Source organism: Misgurnus anguillicaudatus, chromosome 12 (assembly GCF_027580225.2).
Source record: "Misgurnus anguillicaudatus chromosome 12, ASM2758022v2, whole genome shotgun sequence".
NCBI classification, from domain to species: Eukaryota; Metazoa; Chordata; class Actinopteri; order Cypriniformes; family Cobitidae; genus Misgurnus; species Misgurnus anguillicaudatus.
In genome coordinates this window covers 2,104,842-2,121,409 of record NC_073348.2, presented here as the reverse complement: position 1 = coordinate 2,121,409, position 16,568 = coordinate 2,104,842, and the positions used below count along the sequence as shown (strand labels likewise).

The following is a 16,568-nucleotide window of genomic DNA, read 5'->3' as shown; positions in this document are numbered from 1 at the left end:
GGGAGCTTCGTGCCCTGAATGTGCATCCCACAAATCTCCATCAACTGCAAGATGCTATCCTATCAATATGGGCCAACATTTCTAAAGAATGCTTTCAGCACCTTGTTGAATCAATGCCACATAGAATTAAAGCAGTTCTGAAGGCGAAAGGGGTCAAAAACAGTATTAGTATGGTGTTCCTAACAATCCTTTAGGTGAGTGTATATTAACATATATTTCAAAATGTATTTTAGGTGTAACAAATACATTTCTAATTTTACAACCATTAGGCCTAAAAAAAATTCCTAGCCAACATATAAAAGTTTGTATAACATAATATATATGTATCAAGTAACATCGTTGTATGTTACAAATCTGTAAACAAAGTTTTTCTTTCAATGCAAAGTGATATAAATGCTAAAATATAGAAAAAGACCAAAAATATATATTGGTGAAAAAATGTCTAAAAATATTTCAGGGCATATATTTTGGCCTTTTTTTATCTTTTGAAATATCTTTAAAATTATGTTTCAAACAAATTTTTTTTTTGCCAAATGTGTTCCCATGGAAACCATTCAATAAAGGCGTCTGTCACTGCCATAAATGCCTTCTGTATGATTTGCCCCTAAAGGATTTACTTTTCTTGAAGTTTTTGAGCAAACAAAACTTGTTCCTTAAATGGTTTTTCTGTAAAGCTGGGTTGAAACTGTTGTTTAGCAGCACTTACAGCACTTGTTGAATGTTGTCATCTACAATATTGTAATAATGTAGAGGAGCAGACACGGCAACGGTTGATTTTCATTTGTTTATTATTATATATTGCAGTAAGGATGTAGAAAGCGTTAATACCCTTAACCGTTAAAATGTTAGAAAAAAGCATGAGACATAACAGTAGAGAATATCAAAACATTACTGTTCCAGCAAACATCATTCAGATGAACCCTCATATGATAAAGCTCAGAAAACCTCTGCTCAGCGTAGTGTTTCTACTTCATCTTCTTCCAAAAAAAGACCCCAAAACAAAACTATTTCAAACTAACATGAAAATAAATATTTCTCACCATAATCATTTGTAACTATGATTCCACTCCCTTCATTAATGTGCTGAGGCTATAAAGATATTTACAGGTTAATATGAAAGTACAACAGTGTCATCTAGTTGACAACGCATCTGACAGTGCTTTTCTTATTTAACTCATTACAGCTTTCCAGTGAAGTTAAACAGACTCCGGTTACATTCAACACAAACTCAAATCTGTTTCATCTTACACAGGAAACATCAGAGAAACGTATGAGAGAGAGAGAGAGAGAGAGAGAGAGAGAGAGAGAGACATACAGTATAAAGCACCTCAATGCTACAGCTGCAACTAGATGTGTTTTCTACAGACCAACACACAATTATATGCTTGTGATCGACTCTCTCTAGATCTAAATATAATATACAAGTGTCTTTAGGCTTGAAGATTGAAATGGTTTATGGTTGAAATGGTGATGTTGTCATGATCCGAGTGCTGTACAGTCACACAAACACATACAGTAGTAGTAGTAAGATTGTACCATCGGCTTTAAAACTTCATCCACTTGAAAAGAAAATGACATGCAGCACACGAGTAAATACTAGTTTATATTGAGAACTATAAATATGAATATATTCCTTCTAACATTGGAGATTTCTTAGGGACACAAAACCGTAAAGCAGTAAAGTTCATCAAACACAGAACCTGTAACAATACAACACAACCAAATCAGCATTCAAAACCAAAACAAAACAAACAGGGACGGTCACGTGATGAAACCCTGTAGATGAACTTCTCTTACTGTAGTTTTAGTGACGGTTGGCCCATATAACAAACATCAATGACATTCAGACAAACTGCATAAGGAAATGTGAGGCGAGAGGCACTCCATCAATCTGAGGTTCATTGAGTCGCACATAAATCACCTGCATAGAGGTTCAAACAAACCTCATTCAACACAGAAAATACATTCGTACAACTCCTCATGACACCCATTAAGGCCTTTAACTGAAGAAAGACATTGGCCAATGAAAGCAGGGAAGACCCAGACTGAAATGATGATGGAGGAAAACATTCGGGCGTTTTACACGTCATGATGATGACGGTTTCAATTAATGGGACAGCATTACATTCTGCTTTAGACATCCAATCTGTCTATCGGTCAAGCGATCATGGCTTATAGACAGAACTATACCGTATAGAAAACAATCACAACATGTTAAGGCAAACAGGTCTCTCAAACTCTCTCTGGATTGGCTTCTGTGTTTGTCAGATCCGATTTCATCTGTCTGCCATCATTCAGCATCTCTACGTGAAAGCACAGGCTGCTCTGTAACAGTGAATAAACTAATATAGTTTTCAATTCAGTCTACTGCGAGGTCGATGCCGATGGCCCTCATGTTTGGGTGATCGTTGTGACACAAGAGGGGCTAAAACGGCACCACCCAACACGCCGCTGCTGCCTAAAGGAAGACGTCAAACCGAGAAAAATAACCTGGCTACAAAAATAAAAACAACACGGTAGAAAACGGTTTGAAATGCAGCGCAGTGGAAACATTTAATCCCACCGGCATGATAAAATCACAAACGCTTCACATTTAAAACCCAATAAAAACAAAAGGTCTTTATCTACATCGTTATAAATCACCAGTCAGGGCAAAAGTTGAAGAGTTTAATTTTCATTGCACAGGAAGGCACGTCCACAAGGCTAGAAAAAGTGTGTGTGTGTGTAAGTGTAAGTGTGTGTTTCTTCCAAGTGAGAAAAGAAGAAATGAGGCGATTATTGCTTCATCGAGAGCAAATTAAAAATTAAGAAAGAGGAAAAATAATCCACAACTCAAAAAGTTGTGCGTGTTATAATAATGCTAACAACAATTAGTGTTACATTGTGTGCTCAGAAACCTTTGACTCAAAGACTATAGAAACCGTCAAATGTTGATCTTTTATCTGGACCTCGGCGGCGTGGAGAAAACGTTTCGGTGAGCTACAGAAAGTGTCTCTGTGCGCATCGTCGTCACCATGTCTGCTCGCTAGTGCACATCATCCTCATCATAATCATGATAATTAATGTGTGCTGGTTCGTGTGCGTTGACCGTGAGCTCTTTATGAATAGAAGGTGAGGACGCTCTGATGGTTTCCACGCACTAACAGGATGGGTGGCAGATCTTTGGATAGCGTGTCCAACCAGGCCATGTAAAGAGCGCTGGATACGGCTCCTTTCCTGGCCAGCGGCATGCTCCTGTGACGCCACAATCCAAAAGAAACAACATTACACACGGTACAGACTGTCTAATAGTCATCATGCATGAACTCACGCTCAATACGTCTAAACACAGCACAATAAACATGCATTTAAATTCAGCCCTAAATATCAATATTCACTTGCCTATGTTATTAAATCAAGCTATCTGATGTGTGTATAGAGAATGATGTTTGTGTTTCTTACATGACAATGAGGTTTGCTGTGCTGGAATGTTCCTTCAACAGCTCATTCAGTCGGATCTGACGATTAGTCTGAAGAAACAAACACAATCCACAACGTTACACACCATGAAAACAACAACTCATTCGTTTCAAACCCAGAGGTACAGAACAGCTGCTGAAGTTATTGAGACGCTACTCATGATCAAAGATATCTGCCTGATGTGCTTATACTGATGTTTGAATGATCCAATAGCAAATATTAACCCTGGAGAACCCAAAAACCCTTCTCTTAGCATCAATTAACATTGGACAAACTTGACCCGTGGGTTCTCCAGGGTTAATATGAATATCCACATACCATCATGTCACTACAATCACTCACAAGTTTAGCTAGCTCTAAGTATTGATTTCATTCAAATAATCAGAAATATTAATATTCAAGTGGAAACCTTCAGATCTGTGTTGTAGTACAGTATTTAGGAAAATCAATGTGGTCTTAAAGGAGCATTTTACCCATAGAAACATTAATCTTTATTGAAAGTGTGTCATATTTGTAGTCGAAATGTAACATACATTTAGAATTTGGTGCCTATTTGACAGAGAATAGGGGTGTTTGTAGTCTCACCCCCTCAACAAAGATATTGCACTTTTTACATCATTGAAAGAAGGAAATCTGTATTTCTCCTGTCTCAGCGGCAACTGAGGAAATGATGCACAACCATTCAAAAACATGACTGGGGTTCTAACTATACAAAGCTTAATGCAAATGGGTGAAGTGTCCCTTAAATACAGTCATTTACTCCATGTCACTGTGTTGGGATTTAAGTTTTCGCCCTTAACTCCTAAACATCTCAGATTGAGATATAAAGCTTGTGTTCACCTGGGGTACCTCAAGGCTCTGTTTTGGGGCACCTTTTGTTTTCTGCTTGGGCTAAACTTTTTATAAACATCTCACAACAAATATTACATTATCTTATTTAAAAAAATTAAATAATAATAACAATAATAGACATTAGAGTTGGGCGATATGCCCCATAGTAAGATCGTCCTATTACCAGCCTGTGAGATTGCCAATACAAGATAGTATCGGAAGGCGGGGCAGTAGTTTACTTATTTATTTGTTAATTTTTACTCATTTATGACAAACCCTTGGATTGGGACAAAAAAGCTGATTTAATCTAAGGGCAACACTGTCATGAACACAACATTCTTAAAACTGATGCCATTAATCAAAGCGCGTCATTAAAGCCCAGGCACTCTAGCGCAATGAAATGTCAGAGCCGCACGCATTACAAGTCCAGGTGTGTGCGAGAAGGAATCCACGCATGTTACAAGCTCTCTTGCGCAAAGTGAAGCCCATAAACCCTCTAATGCAAGGAAAAGCATGCATTGTGCATGTTAATGTGAAACTATGATGATTAGCAAACATGCCAACTATCGTCATGAAGGCCTGCTATCAGCAATATGTCTAACTATCGTTTATAGATTGTCTATCGGCACAACCCTAATAGACGTTTTACACACATGCACAGAACATCTCAGTGTTATTTTTGATTCAGGTTTTCAGTTCTTACTGACCTGCTCATCTCCTAAGAGGAATCAAAGAGTGATGATATTTCTCCTGCACTTTTAATCCAGTCTATCTATAGAAGACTCAGTTTAAGATCTAACTTCACATATTAATCATCATATTACTCACTAAGATCTCAATCAGCTGTAATCTATCAGACTGATAAATGTAAGATATGTGCTTTATAAATGAAACTAAGACCTTGGCTTTGTAGAGCTCCAGCTCATTGTCTGTGATCCTCCAGGGCTCCTCGCTCTTCATCTTCTCAGCAGCTTCCTGCTCCATGTCATCTTCTCTCAGTTTATACGGCTCAATCATTTCAGCAAACTCTGTCAAGCTGTTGAAATCAAGAAAAACACAGGAGACGACTCTGTCCTCATACACGAGCATGTGCAGACCTATGAAATACCACTACATTAAATCTATTAGATACGAGACAACTTGATTAGAGCGAGATGAAGCTAAATGAATTTTTTTTTTTGGAGATTGTGAGGTTCATACCCTTCTGACTTGGGCTTGGTGTTGATGTCACCCAGGACGGTGATGTCAGAGAAATCGATCCTAAACTTGCTGAGCAATGTGGCCATTCTGTGAAGACAAACAATAAAAGTCTGATAAATAATTCATCACAGGAATAAATAATGCAGATTATATTTGTGCCACTGTCTCCTTTTAATGTCTGATTGCTTTCTTATCTCACCGGCTCATAAACCTCAGAGGATTGAGGTTAAGTTTAATGTTATTATGATCACATGTAGTTTAACCCATCAACATGACTGCAGTACCTCACATGATTCATTCAGATTCATGCAGCAAAGCACAATGAAATGAAAACTGCTACACAATGTCTCTATAAAAAGCTGGCGGCTGCTGAATGAACGTCTAATAATAACTAACAAAGACTCGCAGCTCCAGCTGCTGACTACAATGAGAAAAAACCTTCACTAATACACACCAACACATGAACGCACAGCCCAATATAAACTCATCCATCAGAGAAATAAAACATCAATACAAAATACTTCTACATACGCTCTGCGATCGTGATCGATCCTGTTGATCTTTCCACCGATGAACACACGAATCTTACAGTCTTTCCATTTCTTCTTGTTGGTGATCAGATACGGGATCAGAAGAGTCAGACCTGAAACACACAAACACAGCGTATTTAAATAATCCTTTACATTTCAACAAGAAGATATACAAGTGTTCAATACTTTAAGTAGCTCTAGATTTGTGACGCAGGATTTCACCTACATGAAACTAAAGTCACGTTTGCTTTTATGAAGACACTAGACCAAGTATCTGTTTTCTCTTGTATTAATACATTAAAAACTGATAACGCTAATGTGTTCAAGTGAAGTTTCTTAAAACTAAAATGATCTACATAAAGCTTGAAGAAGTCGTCTGTACATCAAAAACATTCACAGATCATAGAAGTGTAATACTTGATGAATATCAATACAGTAATGAGCATCATCAACTCTTAACCATTATTAAGCAGTTTAATTGATTTCAAACGGTTTAAAGGTTACTTAAATGCTTATTTTAATGAATAAATTAAGGCCTCGGTATGGTTAACGTTTTACATATACGCAAGGGTCAGCGTACAGTGCGTGCACCGCCAAATGTTTGTAGCTGTTATTTTTCTTGCAGTATTTGTTTATCCACAAGGTTGCAACCGTGCCCTGGGGTGTCGTGTCAGGAAATGGACCGGAAACGAGTGCAAACTACATTCACGATGGAGGCCATAGATTGTGCAAAGAGGTCAGCAATTTAAAGAGGTTTGTCTAAGGAATAATTGACGATGGGCCGTTGAATTATTCAAAAATAATGCACACACAAAGCGGCAATGCGGCACGATGTAAAACGGAGTTAAACCGCGGGTGTGCATTCAATCATTCTTAAACACCAGAGCAATGTCTGTGGTAACTCTGGTATATTTTAAGACATTTTTCAGGTCAGGTGCGCATCCATCAAAAAACAATCAACACCTGTGAAACATTTCTCAACCAATCAGAACAAAGCATTCAACAGACCCGTGGTATAAATGAGTTATAACTCACGGTGTCACCCTTTTTGACCAAGCGTGCCGCACAAGACCTGAAAAGTGAAGCCAAAACGTCTCGATCGCCCCCCAGTGACTGGTCCCAGTATATGTTATAAACCCCGCCTCCCACATGTTATTCAATGGGACTTGAGACCACATAAACAATATAATTAAACTACAATTATCTTTTTTCCGACGCTGGTTTACTGTAGTTTTTATCACGCTGATGTAAATTCAAGTGTTTGTTTTTAATATAAGTTTGTATTAGTTAGTTATTTAAAGGTGCAGTGTGTAATTTTTAGAAGAATCTCTTGACAGAAATGCAAAATAATATACAAAACTATACTGTCAGTGTCAAGGGTGTATAAAGACCTTTCATAATGAACCGTTATGTTTTTATTGCCTTAGAATGAGACGTTTTATCTATATACCGAGGGTCCCCTTACATGGAAGCCGCCATTTTGTGCCGCCATGTTTCTACAGATCCCTTAACGGACAAACTTTTTTTATTAAGTTGTCTCCGACAATGACATGTTTACTAGCGTACAAGCTACCGTAGCTTCTCCATGCATTTTAAAAGCGAGGGTGATCAGTGAACTGAGCCACTAGATGTCGCTAAAATTTACACACTGCACCTTTAATGATATAAAAACGGTAGTGTCACGTCATGATTGCTGTGATATGGGCATTCTGCGAGAGCGAGGGTAGGGCCTTGCTTTCGCAGCTTTACTTCCTGTTCACTACTGCGCAGGACTGGTCTTGAAATCGCTACTCCGCAGACTCAAGACCCAAGATGGCAGCGCCGTATCGGGACACTGACGGCTTCACTTTTCACTAATGGAAGAGAGCGAACAGGCGTTGTCCATCTTTTTTTACAGTCTATGTTTTTGACCAATCATCAATAGATAAAGTCTAATGAATCTCTGGGGAGGAGCTCTGAAGTCACGTGAGGCGCTTGATAACATATGCAGAATCTAAAACAACCTTGAAAAAGGTGTTTTAGTGCAATTTTGAGAAGAAAAATATGTACAGTTGATGTCAGGTTTAAATGTTAGTCAAAAATAATGTTTTTTAAAGGTACAGTATGTAAGATTTCACCACTAGAGGTCTCATTTTCAACACAATGACAAAAGCGAAGCGTAATGACGTTATGAAGGAGACTGGATGGTGCACTGCAAACAACATCTAACATCGTTGCAGAGACGTATGGGATTGACTTATCACGCTCACAGATGAGGTAACGAATGAATGTTTTATTATCTGTAGGTCTGATCACATTATTTTAAGCCATCGTAATAAATTAGCTGCAGGAGAGTTAACTCATCAATTAAAAGAAAATACTTCTATTATCCAATCAGGTGGCATTCTTATCCCACTTATACAACCTGGAAGTATATGAATCTGGCAGGGAAAGAGTTAAACTGTAGAAATGCTAAAATTATGATTAAATGTTTCAAGATGTGTGAATCCTCATGTTATGTTTTTTTTGTTTTGTTTATGCTGCTATGTTTAAATATTGTGTAAAAATAAACCCCTTATTATAAATGATTTTATTATTGATTTTATGTTTATAGTACACAAGCAGCTTTGATTCTGACCTCCATCATCAAAGAGCCACCACACATCCACCGTCCCTTTGCCTTGTTTCTTCTGAAACTGCTGACTGGCGTCTAACAGCTGCTGATCCATCACATTCAGAGGAAGAGTCGGACTCTTTTTATCTGAAACACACACAAACACACATTATTAACACACAAATACACACAACACGCATGGACAGATAAAGATGAAACACTTCAAAAGCAGACAGAGGAAAGATTGAAGAGAAATCTTCAGTGGGAAACACAAGAAACCCTGCAAGAGGACACCGCGTATTAGAGGACAAACACACAGGAAGTGACGTCAGAGCTGAAGCACGCGCTACGACACAACTACACGTAAAGATTAGATCAGATGTTCGTGAGGAGAAAGCAGCTTATAGTGTTAAACCAAACTCATGCAGATCTGATGAGACAGAAGGAGGAAGATCTGAGAATGATGTCCTGCCTTTCTTTAACAGCGGCTGACTGTGAGATCGGCCATCATCATCCTCATCTGAATATAATGAAATAAACACAGACCAGTTAAAATCTGCTGTCAAAGACAACCTTTCTTCTGCTCTTTATAACATCAACCTGAGAGAGAAAACCATCATCATCACCATCATCACTGTTACACAACACAAAACAAACTCACAGTAAACACTCAGCTGGATGGGTACATTTAAAGGGGTCATTTTATGAGACTGTTTTAAAATCTTTGGTGTCCCTAGAGTGTGAAGTTTTAGCTCAAAATACCCCATAGATAATTTATTATAGCATGTTTAAATTGTCACTTTGTAGGTGAGAGCAAAAATGTGCTCTTTTTGGGTGTGTCCTTTTTAAAGCTACACTATGTAGTTTTTTTTTACCTTTAAATAATGTCTCTAAAATTATTTCAGTGATAGAACAACTCTTAACTGGACAAATTGTACTGTTGCTGCAACCTGAACAACCTCCTAGCTGCTACAAGCACACTCTGAAAGTGGCGGTGGAGGGTAGAGCACACAGCCCTGCCCCTCCTCCTGTCTGCAGAAGAGTGGCTGATACCAGGCACTGTTGCGCTTTTCAACCACATGGGGGAGCTGTAAGTCATTTTTACATGGAAACTACATAGTGTTGCTTTAAAATGCAAATGAACTGAAGAAATGCAAACACTGATCGCCATAATGGTGGCTTGTTGAATTGAAACTCATTTGTGCTGTCAATTATTTTCTCTCTCTTTCTGCACTAAATGGCAGTGCTGTGGTTGGATAATGCAGATTACGGGGCGATATGTGTGATCTTTTTCATATTTTCTAGGTAGAGAGAAGCACTGGGGACCCAATTATACCACTCAGGCCCTGTTTACATTAATGGGTTTGTGTGTTAAAAAGTATTACTTCTGCCACATTTACGCCTTTTATTTAGACTACTCCAGCATTTTCAACACTCAGAAACGGAGTGGTTGGTAAACGCTGCAGACCACGTTTTAGTTTGAGAACTCCGGGGTTGCGCTGCAGTGTAGACGAATGTAGCCGTAGTTTGTAGAATGTAGCTTTTTGTTGCATAAATGGAGTCATACGTTTTTTTAAAGCGGAGTAATGAATTTATGTGGCCAAAAGTGTAAAAAGCCCCTTACTGACGAGATGCGCATTATAATGGCATGCGATTAATCGTGCAGCTCTAGGTCTTTCCCTGATTCACCAAGACCCTATCATGTGACCATTACACAACTGAAAGGTGACAATGACCAGCTCCAATAACTGTGTAAACAATAAAATGAAGACATGGAGTTTCAGCTGTTCAAACACTGTATTTAAACTCTTTGCGTGTTTACTTTAGATACATGAATCCGCACACCAGAGGATCAGTTATGAAATTCAATACAAAAGATTCAAACATTTCTAAGACTGCATACATGTGCACACTATTATTAGAGACACTAAGCTCCTATACACCATCATGCCTGGTGTGTATGTGTGAACACTCATGTTTCATGTCTTTACACACGTGTATAGTGTGAACAGAGATCAGTTTTACTTTAGTTTAAATGCTTTAGTCAGGACCTAAATAAATAAAAAAATAAGATAATTTGGTCTGGTTTGAGTCATTCAACATCTGATTTTATAAAACATCTACATCTACATAAAAGTCATTAAACGATTTGCCTTGTTTATATTTTTAACATCTGATTGTGAGTGTGTTGGTTATTTTGCCAGCTGTGCTTCTCTATAGAGTTTCTTTATCCCCTGTTGATCTCCACTTCAAGCTATATTTATTTTCTCCATGCGAGTCCTCCAGCGTCAGCTGGAGCTGAGAGGAACTCATTTCTCAGAGAAAACACAAACATGACAGGACAAACAAACAAACACTCGCTCTATTCCCAGACTACACGCTTCCCACGAAGCGTCAGAAGGTCACCATATGACTTCCTGTCTGATCGACTGAAGAAGATGATGATGAAGAACATTTAGAAAACTCAGCAGGGTCCTAAATCACAATCAAACTCAAAGCATACATACACAACATACTTTGTTTAATCTGGATGTTGAAAATGTTTTGTTTACAGTAATGTTAAAGCACAAACCTTTCTGTACAGCCGGACTGTTCTGGAGACTGGTGGCTTTAGATGAGGGTTTAGATGAATCTCCATCAGAGTCTTTATTCATATCCACTGACACCACCACATCCTTCATAGCTGAAGATTCATCTTGACACAGGAATGAATGATTTACAGGTCAGTGAAGTCACAGCAAAACAACATGAACAGAACGTCAAGTCAACAGAAAATAACCTCAATTACATGAACAATTACATTCATCTAAACACTACAGCAACATCACGCACATCCAACTGTGTCCAACACACACGCACACACATTCTGGTTTCCATGTTTTGTGGGGACATTCCATAGACGTAATGCATTTTATACCATACAAACTGTATATTCTATTCCCCTTACCTACCCCATTCCCTAACCCCAACCAACACAGAAACACTTCTACTACTTCACATTTTCAAGAAACATAATTTTGTTTGATTTATAAGCTTGTTTCCTCACGGGGACATCAAAATGTCCCCACAAGGTCACAAAAATACTGGTATTCCTATCTTTGTGGGGACAATTGGTCAAGTGACACACACGCGCGCGCACACACACACACACACACACACACACACACACACACACACACACACACACACACACACATGTTTCTATTTATGTATGTGAATGTATTCGTTTAAATGATGTGATGTGGGGTGCTGTACCTTGACCTTGAATGTGAGATATATCAAGTCCTTCTGCCAGTCTGAGAATCACCACACCATACTGATAATCAAAAGCATCACTACACACAAACACAAATAAACAACTGTTAATGTCTCACAGATGGAAGACACACACACACACAGAGCGACCTAGATGTAGAAAAAAATAGATTTAACTCCTGAGTTAATCTGTTTGTCCAGTTTAAATCCAATCCATGATACCCATGTTTTTTTTACATAGCTCTTCACAAATGGATTCAATTCACCAAGGTTTAAATCTACTGACTCAAAAGTAACCCCTGGCATAAACAACATAACTTCTGTTATCTTTTCATTAAAATGAAGGAAATTTAGTGGCATCCAGCCCTTTATTTCCTTAAGACACTGCAATAGCGCACTAAAGAGCAAGTATCTTTCCGTTTTAAAAGGCAGATACGTTTGCAGATCATCGGCATAGCAATAAAAAGAAATACCAAATTATCTACAAATATGTCCCAAAGGGAGCATAAAAACGGAGAACAGAATAGGCCCCAAAACGGAGCCCTGGGGGACCCCACATGTGAGAGAAGCAGTTGAGGAGACAAAGTTACCAAAACTTTAAACGGGAAAGGAGGTTGCATACTGGGCAAGAAGTGCAGCACCTACAGATGCAAAATATCCAAAATGCACAAGTTTTAACATTATTGTGTATTTTTTTGCATAATATGTGATGTTAATCTTTGAATAGGATGTATGGGCTGGCTTCACAGACCAGGACTAGGCTTTATGTAAATGAAGATAAAATAGTAACTTTTAGCTAACATTAGCAGCTTATGTCATTTGTTGTCAATAGGATGTTATGTAATGTTAAACTATGTGAGTGGCATGACAGGGATTAGAGCAGAGTCACAGCAGACAGTTGCCGCCGGTGTGTGCACATTCACCTAAAAAAATGTTAAGTAAAGTTTGATTTTTAGATACATGGTGCGATGCTTCTCGTCCAGTGTGCGACCTCCTTAAGGCTTTTCCTTGAAGTGAACCGTATATTGCTTATTCATCTGTATGTGTATGAAGTGTGAAGAAATCTATATCAGACTACATCTCTATCAGAACAACTCACTGAATGATACTGATGTAAGTCTCCACATCCTTCATATCTCCAATCCTCCAGTCATTCTTAAAGCCCACAACTAAAGTGTTGGGCTTCAAGCGGCCGAGTCCAGTCGCCTGTAACACACAAACCTCTGTTCATCTGTACTGTACTGTACCATGACATTCATCTATAATCTGCCTCTAAAACAAATCAGTAAAACTAAAGACCATCATCATCATTATCTCTGCATGTTCCTCACATATTAATGTATACACACACCTGCAGTAGATATTGCGTTCCCTGACGAAGATCTTCAGACACAACAGATGTATAAAATGCTTTTGAGTTGTTATTGAGGAGCCAGCGCTGATAGCGAAACGCTTCAGTGTTCATATCTTTAATGTTGGGTCGACGAGAGCTCTGTGAATGAGACAGTAACACAACAGAAAACTCATCAAACAACTGAGGAAACAACGACATCAGTTGAAGGTTTGCTAATGGAAACAGACCTTCAGACAGTGTATTATTGATTTGTGTAGTCTACAACAGTCCTACATAATTACAGATTAATGTCAACTTTATTATTCCAATGTTAAAATAAATATGAGAAGAACCACCACAAACCCCTGATAATGATGATATGTTGATTAAGAAAAGAGTCTTAATGGGTTGTTCAGATACTTACAATGCGCACATGACCACAGACCATCAGACCAACGTTCTTAGTGAAGGCATGAACCAGATGAAGAATTGCTGGACGACAGTTTGGAGCTCCTGTCATGACCAAACACTGAGGCCTGAAAGAGACACAAAAAGAAGCTCTTGTATAATCCTACACCTTTGAGAACACAGTTAAACACTTTCTCATGACCTCTCTCTGAGCTTCATTTATCCCATCAAGAAGAGAACATCAAGCATTAAAGAACATCAAAGAAGCCAGGATTACACAAATGAGATCTTCAAGCAGGACAACAACATCATGTGTGTGATAATGAGATTAAAGTCTAAGCTTCATGTCCTGCTTATAGTTCTTCAATGATCATCATCATCTACGGCTGCTTACAAAAACACTAACAGAGATTTTTTACATTACTAACATCACATATAAATACAGACGTACAAAATTCTTCAATAGAGGATTAAAGGTGGTGTTATGTGCATTCATTAAATAGTCCATCAGATCGGGGTAAATGATTATGTTTATACCACAGTTATCACACTATAAGACATTGTTTAGGTGTTTTATTTTAAGATATCTGACAGGTTTTTGTCCTTAAAATGTTATTGTGAGTAGGACTAACTTTTTACACATCTTATCTAAAGCCCATTGCCAATTCCAAAATGTCAAGTTGGTTTATCAATATTTCTATATTCAATGATTTTTTTCTTCAGCACTTCAGTATTCATTTGTTCTAGGGCTAGTCAACAGGAGGTCTGCAGGTTAAAAGCGGCATTCCAATCATCTTAATCTGCCGGTCATCTTCGCCCGATTTAAAACCAGCTTAGTTACTTTTACCTTTTCACTGTACATGACAAATGACAGCCAATAAAAGGGGCTATGTGGGGCTAACCAGCTGCGAGTGCGTAATTATCGTTTCCAATTTGAGTTTTGGATAATTAAAAAAAAACTTGAATCCATTAAAAACAATTGATTACTGATGAGTAAATTATTTAAGTATAAATATATTCATAGATTAAAGGCTCTTGTACTGGAATGAGCTTTTCTCCCATGTTGATATAGATTTACAATTAAACTGAAATTTCAGTAGGACTGCCACTAGGGGGCGAACCCCAACAGTCGTGTCTAAATGTAGTGTACAATGAAGAGGCGCTCTACCCTATACATCTTTAAAATATTAAAAATTAACAATGAAGTGCAATTTTAGTCATTAGGAGAAGACTGACTATATGTTGTGAATACTTGAAAAATAACAATTTATGAAAATTAAACATTTATAAACAAAAGAAGTTTATGAGCTCTGTATTACAGTTAGTGCTATACAAAAATACATGTGTTGATTATTTACAGTTGCACTTTTTTTTGTGCAATGTTCACAGTTAAACTATTAACATTTGGCTCTAGCAATGTTAAACTGCAATTGTTTTTAAAATATTAAAAAAAGAAAATATGAGTTTGAGTAATTACTAGTGTGCCCCTTTCTTTTTTAAATGCATGTGACCTATAACAAAAAGTAACAAACAACCAATTATAACACATATAATAATAATAAAAATATTAATATTAGAGCCCGACCGATTTATCGTTTTGCCGATTTTATCGGCCGATATGAGCATGTCGCAGATATATCTGTATCGGCGTATAAGCCGCAGATATGCGCCGATATGAACGTTTGTTACAGAACACATTAAATGCATTTGAAAGATGTAAGTACTTGTTTGTCCAGCAGAGTGCGCCCTACTGGTTGCTAATGGTGACCCAGATCACTCACTGTAGTGACACCAGCCAATCCCCCACCCCCTTCACTTCAGTCAGTCTCTTCAGTCTCTCAGTTCAGGTGGCTGCAGTCACGCAGTGTCTTCTTCACAACATTTTTACACCTGGTATTAAGACGCGCTTTGGTCGATTGGATTATAAATGGACAAGAGAGACGCATTCCCGCTTACATTTGGTGTTTTTAATCCGTCTCTTTGTCGACTTGCGAGTTAAAACGCAAGCGGGAGAAATGACGCGAGACGGAGAAATGACACGTTTGAACTACGCGCAGCCGTGCACTTATATATCACTATATGAGATTACTGCTGCTTGTGTTGTTAGTTAACACACTCATTTCAGAGCAATTGATTCAATAAGCTCGCGCAACTCTACACCCTTGCTAAATAAAAGAGGCGGAGCGAAGACGCATTAGTTTTATAAAAGTCTAAAGTTTGCACGGAACCCTGGGTTTGTGTTATAAAAACGTTGTGCACAACATTAAACATAGTGTACATTAGTATGTGCTCCGTCAAGCATTGTCTTCGTAACTGTGAGTGGCTAACGTTAACTAATTTGTGAAGAACACAACTTACTGTAAAGCTAATATTAATCAATGACTTCATAAGTTTCTCTTTATAACGTTCTCGTCAAAACTGCAAATGATGCAAGTTTTATGTATTTTGTTCTCTTTGTGTTTAAAAGTTATTTATAATAAGTCAAGTTTACTGTTTAGTGCACTGATATCCAACTAATTTTGGATAATAAAGTTTATTGTTAACTTCTTGCCTATAGTACATATCTTTGTCACATCAATATAAGTGTTGGATCACCACATTTGTGAGTGATCATTGCATTGCATTGTATTTATTCATATACAGTATATTATGTTAAAGTATATAGTGTATTCTATGTACAGTACTTTAGTATAATATACTGTAGTATATACTGAACTATAATATACACATAAAGAATATCGGCCGATATATCGTTATCGGTCTTTTTTTACTCCCTAATATCTGTATCGGCATCGGCCCCCAAAAACGCATATCGGTCGGGCTCTAATTAATATACATTTGACCTTTTTTTTTACTTTTACCTATATATAACAGGTACAAGTAAAAAATATATAAAAGGTAAAAATAGGGGTAAAAGTTTGGCTTTTGAAGAAGACTAGTTAAAGACCCCTAGTATAGA

General features: G+C 37.7%; 1 protein-coding gene across 2 annotated transcripts in view; it reads right to left on the bottom strand.

Annotated features, from left to right (window-relative positions):
• Positions 1–770: 770 nt before the first annotated feature.
• The window catches only part of slc12a2 (solute carrier family 12 member 2), a 48,378-nt gene continuing 32,580 nt past the window's right edge, over positions 771–16,568 (bottom strand). Inside the window, exons 16-27 of one of the 2 annotated variants that reach the window (XM_055207030.2) lie at positions 13,626–13,737; positions 13,220–13,360; positions 12,968–13,074; positions 11,869–11,948; positions 11,186–11,308; positions 9,086–9,133; positions 8,638–8,760; positions 6,022–6,133; positions 5,491–5,577; positions 5,191–5,326; positions 3,442–3,509; positions 771–3,234 (exon numbers count right to left, since the gene is read on the bottom strand). In XM_055207030.2, coding sequence (XP_055063005.2) covers positions 3,099–3,234; positions 3,442–3,509; positions 5,191–5,326; positions 5,491–5,577; positions 6,022–6,133; positions 8,638–8,760; positions 9,086–9,133; positions 11,186–11,308; positions 11,869–11,948; positions 12,968–13,074; positions 13,220–13,360; positions 13,626–13,737 — 1,273 coding nt within the window. In that variant the 3' untranslated portion in view covers positions 771–3,098. The remainder of the gene's footprint in view (positions 3,235–3,441; positions 3,510–5,190; positions 5,327–5,490; positions 5,578–6,021; positions 6,134–8,637; positions 8,761–9,085; positions 9,134–11,185; positions 11,309–11,868; positions 11,949–12,967; positions 13,075–13,219; positions 13,361–13,625; positions 13,738–16,568) is intronic. The other variant, XM_055207031.2, reaches the window with a different exon arrangement.